The following is an 8,150-nucleotide window of genomic DNA, read 5'->3' as shown; positions in this document are numbered from 1 at the left end:
TGGGTGCTATATTAATCATCACGCCGTCCCAGAGCGTACAGGGGGAGGGGACGGACGAAAATCCATATTCTCGGCCCGAGAGGAGTTACTAGAGGCTGTAATGCTCAGTGAACTATAAAACAGAGATTCTGCGCAAGCTAAAGGTGGCTTATAACGATGCTCTCAGGATTCTCCTGAAGAAGCCACCCACTAAACCCAAGCGTTTAGGTTATAAACTGTTTTAAACACATATTTGTAACACTTTTTAAACGTGTCACAGTGTTTAGATTATAAACAGAAGAACATGTTTAATCGCCTGTAACACTTTTTAAACACATAAACGTGTTTAGTTTTTACAATCAAAGTCAGTCATATTATATTTAGGTGTTTAGAATTTGAACACTAGGTGTTCGAGTGAACTCGTGTTCTACTGTATTGTATGAATATTAATAAACACTTGGCATTTTATTATTACACACATGGTGTTTATGTTTTAAACGCGTCACATGTTCCAGGGATTTACAGTGTAGGGGTTAGGGGTTAAGGTTTAGGTGTTAGGGGTTAGGTGTTAGGGGTTACGGGTTAGGGTTAGGGTTAGGGGTGGCAGTGCTAGTCAGCTCTTCTGTGACTCTGGTCTAACCACCTTCCAGGCTCTCTTGAGAAACCTCGTGTTCAGCTTTAAAAGCAGACTTGATGGGTCACATAATAACGTGATTAAGATGTTGACTATAATCCCAGGTTTATCACTGTTAGATACCGCTCTCTGATGTGGAAACATTGATTAAGGTGTTGACTAATCCCAGGTTTAGCACTGTTAGATATACAGCTCTCTGATGTGGAAACATTGGTACGAGTGCCTCTTATAGATTTTCTTCTTTTTTTTTACGAGAGAGTTTTAGAGTTTTATGAACCAATGATGTATTTATTTGTAACTGTTTTGTATGTTTTTTAATTGTTGTTTGTCATCTTCTGGCTACGGCTGTCAATAAAGTTTCATTCATTCATCCATTCATTCACTGTGACTCCATGTGATTTCCCGTAGGGGGAACAAGGACTGCCTGGAGCGCCCGGACAGGACGGCCCGCCTGGACCTATGGTTAGTGTGCATCATCTTCATCATCATCATCATCATTACAGTACATTGATTTTAAATCAGACTGATTTCAGTCATTTGGATTGGAATGGAAGCCACATCGAGCGTGTCTTCTGTGAAAGCATGCTCGCTGCGCTCCGTTGAACAGCCAAGCTCACACCGCTGCGCCTGCACGCCAACGCTGCGACACACCACGCGTTGTGAGCTTGCAGATCGGCTACGTATGTCTTTGGAGTTTGGGTTTATTTATTTAGCATGTAGTACCAAAAATAGACAATAACATATCAAAGAACAAAAAATACAATGCAAGGAAGGGAAGGGAAGAAGCCAGCTGGCTTATTTGGAATCCTTTCCTGTAGGAAGAGGTCATTGGTTTAAACAGATTAAAAGTTCATAAAGAAACAGTACATAAGTCTACAAGTTGGCAAAGGAGGGGCAGCTGTGCAGTAATGAAATAAAAACACAGACTGCCCAAAAAACTGATGTCCTCTCCTCTCTCACACCCAGCCTTTACGTTTGGAGTCCTATTCATACCGTTGTCTTAACGTTGTCTCCTCTCCTCTCTGCTTCCTGTTCCCCTGCAGGGTCCTCCCGGTCTCCCTGGCCTGAAAGGAGACCCCGGCTCCAAGGGTGAAAAGGTGAGTGTGACCCCCATCCACACACTGATTACATCCCCCCACACACACCCACAGAGGTCAGCGCGTTGACCTCTAATCAAAGGACACACTCAGTGACCATCAGCACAGTCCAGATTAACACATGGACGGGGTTGGCTTGTGGTGGCACAAGTTTTTGTTAAAATTCGAAGTTCGAACGAGTTACAATTTACAATTTAGGCATTTAGCAGGTCTACGCTCTTAGTCTTAATCCAGAGCGATTTACATTAAGCAAGAACAAAAAGCATGGCAATACATCACATACATAAAAAAGTAGTAATATCATGAATAATGCATTAGCTAAGGACGTAACAGTGGGATATCTATACAATTTACAATTTAGGCATTTAGCAGACGCTCTTAATCCAGAGCGATTTACATTAAGCAAGAACAAAAAAAGCATGGGAATACATCACATAAAAAGCATTTATCATGAAACATGCGTAAGCTATAAGAAAGTAACAGTGGAATATCTATAATGAAACTATACATGTAAACTATACATCTATACTATGATATACATCTGTACTATGACGTGCTATGTATGCAATTATAGTGCTGTCTACATAACATGCTATATAATAAAAACTATACAATACTGTACTATACTATACTAGCTATAGTTTATATGTATAGTTTGTATAGAGTTAGTCTTGCTTGACCATAACAGGTCTGTAACTCGTAAAATGTGTACAAATGGAACCAAAATGGATCCGATTTGAACACTCTCAGAGTTATGGAGGGTCTTTGTAAATGACATTAGACATCAGAGACCCACTAGTAGGTGGACTCGTCACCGCTAAAACCCTTTATATCCCTAAACTTCTTTGCCTTTTTTTTTTTTTTTTTTTTACTATTTTGCTAAACATTTTTGAATAGTTAAAATGGCCGGTCTACACAAGCTCATGAACGTGTCAATGTAGATTGACTGGTTGAAATATTATTCTAAAATGTTTCAAATTAAATTTGATAGTTTAGCGTTCTATTGACAACTTCAGTTTCATTAAAATGTGGATTTTGTACTCCTCAGACCAAAACCACACGCATGTGCACGCACGCGCACACGCACACACACACACACACACACACACACACACACACACACACACACACACACACACACACACACACACACAACACACACACACTCAGTGGCGAGGCAGCTGGACGACTGGAATAAATCTTCCAACAGCAACAACAACAGCAACTCTTTCCAATCAAACAGGCCCTTGATTGTTGTTGCTGTGAATCTTTTGTACTCTTGGACAGCGTTGACATGCTGGTGGTTTTTGTAAAGGCAACGAGACCATCCAGCAATTTGTCCGTGGAGGGAAGGAGGGAAGGAAGGAGGGAAGGTCATTTCATGTTCGTGTCGGTTGAAGATTTCCTATCAGACGCCATTGTTCTCATCCTCTTTGTGTTTGTGTCTGTGTGTGTGTCTGTGTGTGTGTGTGTGTGTGTTTGTGTCTGTGTGTGTGTCTGTGTGTGTTCCCCCTGACAGGGTCACCCAGGTTTAATCGGTCTCATTGGACCCCCCGGCGAGCAGGGAGAGAAGGGAGACAGAGGCTTGCCCGGACCCCAGGGTACGCCCGGTGGCAAGGGAGATGGCGTAAGTAGTGATGGGGTGGAATGATCGATTGGGTCGATGTGGGTCGGTCCACTGCGGGGCTGTTTAACCCATTCTGAACGGGAACCCATTTCGGTGTTATAGCATCATGTTATGCTTTTAGCTATTGAAAAATTAGCAGACCTACAAGCTCGTAGCGCGCCACCGAGTGGCGCGCTACGAGCTTGTAGGTCTGCTATTTTTTGAAGAATCGAAGAACGACTGACATTTTTATAGAATCTGATCTCAGGTCAGAATGGGTTAATCAGACCAGTAGTGTGTGTCCCCAGTGGAAACCTGGTATAAATCTGATCTCAGGTCAGAATGGGTTAATCTGACCCAGTGTGTGTCCACAGTGGAAACCTCGTATGAATCTGATCTCAGGTCAGAATGGGTTAAATAAACATGTGCAGATTGAGTGTATAATAATGTGCTGTCTGGCCCTGCTGTGCCCCTCACAGCCTGGGGAGGGGGCTTATAGTGACGGGGTGGATTAACCCATTCAGGCCTGACGTCGAAATGTCTTTTTTTAAATGTATTTTTTTTTTCTGAAAAACCTCATGTTTCTATATCAGTGGTTATTGCGAATGCAGTGATTGCGAATTCAGTGAGCACCTACTATGAGACCTAGCAGATCATGTCTGTCTGTGTGTCTGTCTGTCTGTCTGTCTGTCTGTCTGTTGTCTGTCTGTCTGTCTGTCTGTCTGTCTGTCTGTCTGTCTGTGTGTCTGTCCCGCTATATGTCCAAATATGGAGTGTGTTGCATCAGCAATCACTCAGCTCCATATATGGGCACAAAAGGGGCCAGGTCCACATATACAGTAACAGTGGGACAGACACACAGACAGACAGACAGACAGACAGACAGACATGATCTGCAGGGTCTCAGCTGCGTTCGCTTCCCGCGTTTGCGCGTCTTACTGGTCAATATTTAATGTCAAGGACCCCCAAAAATATATGAAATTGGCCCGCTGACCCCCATCTGAAAATGTGTTGTTTCAGGGACCCCCACCCCCCCCCTCCCAGAAGCAAAGATTTGAGTTAAAAACGTTCGCTCTGAAAGAGTATTATATTCAAAGCTTTGCACCACATGTTCATGATTTTTTCTAAAAATAGCAGATCTACAAGCTCGTAGCGCACCACTCGGTGGCACGCTACGAGCTTGTATAGGTCTGCTATTTTTCAATAGCTAAATTACAACATAATGTTTAAAACACCAAAAGGGGGTTACCGCCCAAAATGGGTTAAGTATCCTCAGATCAAGGCTAATGAAATTATAATGTCGTCGTCGTCCCCCACTATTGGGCAGAGCGCCGGAGTGTGTATGAATAAATAAATAAATAAAATAGTAATCTCTCAGTTTTACCATCTCTATTTTGAGCTCAGTATTCCCTCCCTAAATGGAGTGGTGACGCTCACAGATTGGTCTCTCGTCCACTATTGTCCCTTAATCCTAACATTTTAGTCTAGTTCTTAATTTGTTGACGAAATTGCCAGTATATTTTTAGTCATAGTTTTATAGTCATCATGGCTTTAGTTTTCATTTAGTTTTTTATGTCGTTTTTGTCGACGGACATTTTTCGTCGTAGTTTTAGTCGACGAAATGAACACTGAATGAATAACCCTCCTGGCTGGCATCACTTATATAACTATACGGTGGTTTTCAACTCTATTTCACATTATTTACGTTATTTATTGGGGAAAACAGCACTACAGTGGCTGATGTTCTACTTTTGTCTCATAGGCCCCTTTTCCACCGGTTGGTTCCCAATGAGAACCGGTTCAGTTCTTTTCCACCGGTTGGTTCCCAGTGGGAACCGGTTCAGTTCTTTTCCACCGGTTGGTTCCCAGTGGGAACCGGTTCAGTTCTTTTCCACCGGTTGGTTCCCAATGGGAACCGGTTAAGTTCTTTTCCACCGGTTGGTTCCCAATGGGAACCGGTTCAGTTCTTTTCCACCGGTTGGTTCCCAGTGGGAACCGGTTCAGTTCTTTTCCACCGGTTGGTTCCCAGTGGGAACCGGTTCAGTTCTTTTCCACCGGTTGGTTCCCAATGGGAACCGGTTCAGTTCTTTTCCACCGGTTGGTTCCCAATGGGAACCGGTTCAGTTCTTTTTGGTTCTTATTCCAGATGAGCCAGAGCTCCAAAATTGGTGGGAAAACTAGACCCAATATTAAATTGTTTATAGGATCAATACAAGTAAATTAATACATGATAACTCTTCCACAGTAGTAGATTTTTCATATTTTAGATCATTTTGCATATTTTCCTACATAATGCCTAATTTGCATATTTAAAAATGTAAAATTTGTAATACAATAAATCATTGTCTTCGTGTAAGTACAGTACTCAATTGGGGAACTTTCATGGTGATAAAAATCTAATATAGGTATGGTTTTATCCACTCAATTCATAATTAACGTTCCAATTTTGGAGCTCTGGCTCATGGACTAAGAACCACAAAGAACTGAACCGGTTCTCATTGGGAACCAACCGGTGGAAAAGGGGCCATAGTGCTGTGGCTGATGATGTCTGGTTCTGTGGCTGATGTTCTGGTTCTGTGGCTGATTGTCTGGTTCTGTGGCTGATGTCTGGTTCTGTGGCTGATGATGTCTGGTTCTGTGACTGATTGTCTGGTTCTGTGGCTGATGATGTCTGGTTCTGTGACTGATTGTCTGGTTCTGTGGCTGATGTTCTGGTTCTGTCGTTGACAGGGCATCAGTGGATCGTCTGGTCCTCTGGGACCACCAGGACCCCCTGGTCTACCGGTAAGACTTTATTTATAGCGCTTAGTGTTTAGTTTAGTGTGTGTTTGTGTGGCTGTACCCTCTGTTTAGTTCAGTGTGTGTTTGAGTGGCTGTACCCTCTGTTTAGTTCAGTGTGTGTTTGAGTGGCTGACTGTACCCTCTGTTTAGTTCAGTGTGTGTTTGAGTGGCTGTACCCTCTGTTTAGTTCAGTGTGTGTTTGAGTGGCTGTACCCTCTGTTTAGTTCAGTGTGTGTTTGAGTGGCTGTACCCTCTGTTTAGTTCAGTGTGTGTTTGAGTGGCTGTATCCTCTGTTTAGTTCAGTGTGTGTTTGAGTGGCTGTACCCTCTGTTTAGTTCAGTGTGTGTTTGAGTGACTGTACCCTCTGTTTAGTTCAGTGTGTGTTTGAGTGGCTGTACCCTCTGTTTAGTTCAGTGTGTGTTTGTGTGGCTGTACCCTCTGTTTAGTTTAGTGTGTGTTTGAGTGGCTGTACCCTCTGTTTAGTTCAGTGTGTGTTTGAGTGACTGTACCCTCTGTTTAGTTCAGTGTGTGTTCGCTGTACCCTCTGTTTAGTTCAGTGTGTGTTTGTGTGGCTGTACCCTCTGTTTAGTTCAGTGTGTGTTTGAGTGGCTGACTGTACCCTCTGTTTAGTTCAGTGTGTGTTTGTGTGGCTGTATCCTCTGTTTAGTTCAGTGTGTGTTTGAGTGGCTGTACCCTCTGTTTAGTTCAGTGTGTGTTTGGGTGGCTGTACCCTCTGTTTAGTTCAGTGTGTGTTTGAGTGGCTGTACCCTCTGTTTAGTTTAGTGTGTGTTTGAGTGGCTGTACCCTCTGTTTAGTTCAGTGTGTGTTTGAGTGGCTGTACCCTCTGTTTAGTTCAGTGTGTGTTTGAGTGGCTGGCTGTACCCTCTGTTTAGTTCAGTGTGTGTTTGAGTGGCTGACTGTACCCTCTGTTTAGTTCAGTGTGTGTTTGTGTGGCTGTACCCTCTGTTTAGTTCAGTGTGTGTTTGTGTGGCTGTACCCTCTGTTTAGTTCAGTGTGTGTTTGAGTGGCTGTACCCTCTGTTTAGTTTAGTGTGTGTTTGAGTGGCTGTACCCTCTGTTTAGTTCAGTGTGTGTTTGAGTGGCTGTACCCTCTGTTTAGTTCAGTGTGTGTTTGAGTGGCTGTACCCTCTGTTTAGTTTAGTGTGTGTTTGAGTGGCTGTACCCTCTGTTTAGTTCAGTGTGTGTTTGAGTGGCTGTACCCTCTGTTTAGTTCAGTGTGTGTTTGAGTGGCTGTACCCTCTGTTTAGTTCAGTGTGTGTTTGAGTGGCTGTACCCTCTGTTTAGTTCAGTGTGTGTTTGAGTGGCTGTACCCTCTGTTTAGTTCAGTGTGTGTTTGTGTGGCTGTACCCTCTGTTTAGTTCAGTGTGTGTTTGTGTGGCTGTACCCTCTGTTTAGTTCAGTGTGTGTTTGAGTGGCTGTACCCTCTGTTTAGTTCAGTGTGTGTTTGAGTGGCTGTACCCTCTGTTTAGTTCAGTGTGTGTTTGAGTGGCTGTACCCTCTGTTTAGTTCAGTGTGTGTTTGAGTGGCTGTACCCTCTGTTTAGTTCAGTGTGTGTTTGAGTGGCTGTACCCTCTGTTTAGTTCAGTGTGTGTTTGTGTGGCTGTACCCTCTGTTTAGTTCAGTGTGTGTTTGTGTGGCTGTACCCTCTGTTTAGTTCAGTGTGTGTTTGTGTGGCTGTACCCTCTGTTTAGTTCAGTGTGTGTTTGTGTGGCTGTACCCTCTGTTTAGTTCAGTGTGTGTTTGTGTGGCTGTACCCTCTGTTTAGTTCAGTGTGTGTTTGAGTGGCTGTAACCTCTGTTTAGTTTAGTGTGTGTTTGTGTGGCTGTACCCTCTGTTTAGTTTAGTGTGTGTTTGAGTGGCTGTACCCTCTGTTTAGTTTAGTGTGTGTTTGCGTCTCCAACGCAGACCCAGAGACCTCACAGTAACACTAACGCTAACCCCTGTGTCTCTCTGTGTCCTGTCTGTGTTTCAGGGTCCCCAAGGTCCCAAGGGTTCAAAGGGATCATCGGTGAGTACAGATAGTTTCATTTTAC

General features: G+C 43.5%; 1 protein-coding gene across 6 annotated transcripts in view; it reads left to right on the top strand.

The window, feature by feature from the left end:
- The window catches only part of col11a1a (collagen, type XI, alpha 1a), a 160,294-nt gene that overhangs the window by 142,911 nt on the left and 9,233 nt on the right, over nt 1-8,150 (top strand). For all 6 annotated transcript variants that reach the window (XR_013966181.1, XR_013966182.1, XM_080794327.1 and 3 more), the window contains 5 exons: nt 1,022-1,075; nt 1,657-1,710; nt 3,230-3,337; nt 6,047-6,100; nt 8,090-8,125. Coding sequence is in view for 4 of the 6 variants with exons in the window: in XM_080794327.1 (XP_080650453.1) it covers nt 1,022-1,075; nt 1,657-1,710; nt 3,230-3,337; nt 6,047-6,100; nt 8,090-8,125 (306 nt within the window). In the remaining 2 variants the exon portion in view is untranslated. The remainder of the gene's footprint in view (nt 1-1,021; nt 1,076-1,656; nt 1,711-3,229; nt 3,338-6,046; nt 6,101-8,089; nt 8,126-8,150) is intronic.

Source organism: Protomyctophum bolini (genome assembly GCF_963924005.1).
Source record: "Protomyctophum bolini genome assembly, chromosome: 21".
Taxonomy (NCBI): domain Eukaryota; kingdom Metazoa; phylum Chordata; class Actinopteri; order Myctophiformes; family Myctophidae; genus Protomyctophum; species Protomyctophum bolini.
Note: the sequence above shows the minus strand (reverse complement) of the source record. Positions and strands in the feature narration are given on the sequence as shown.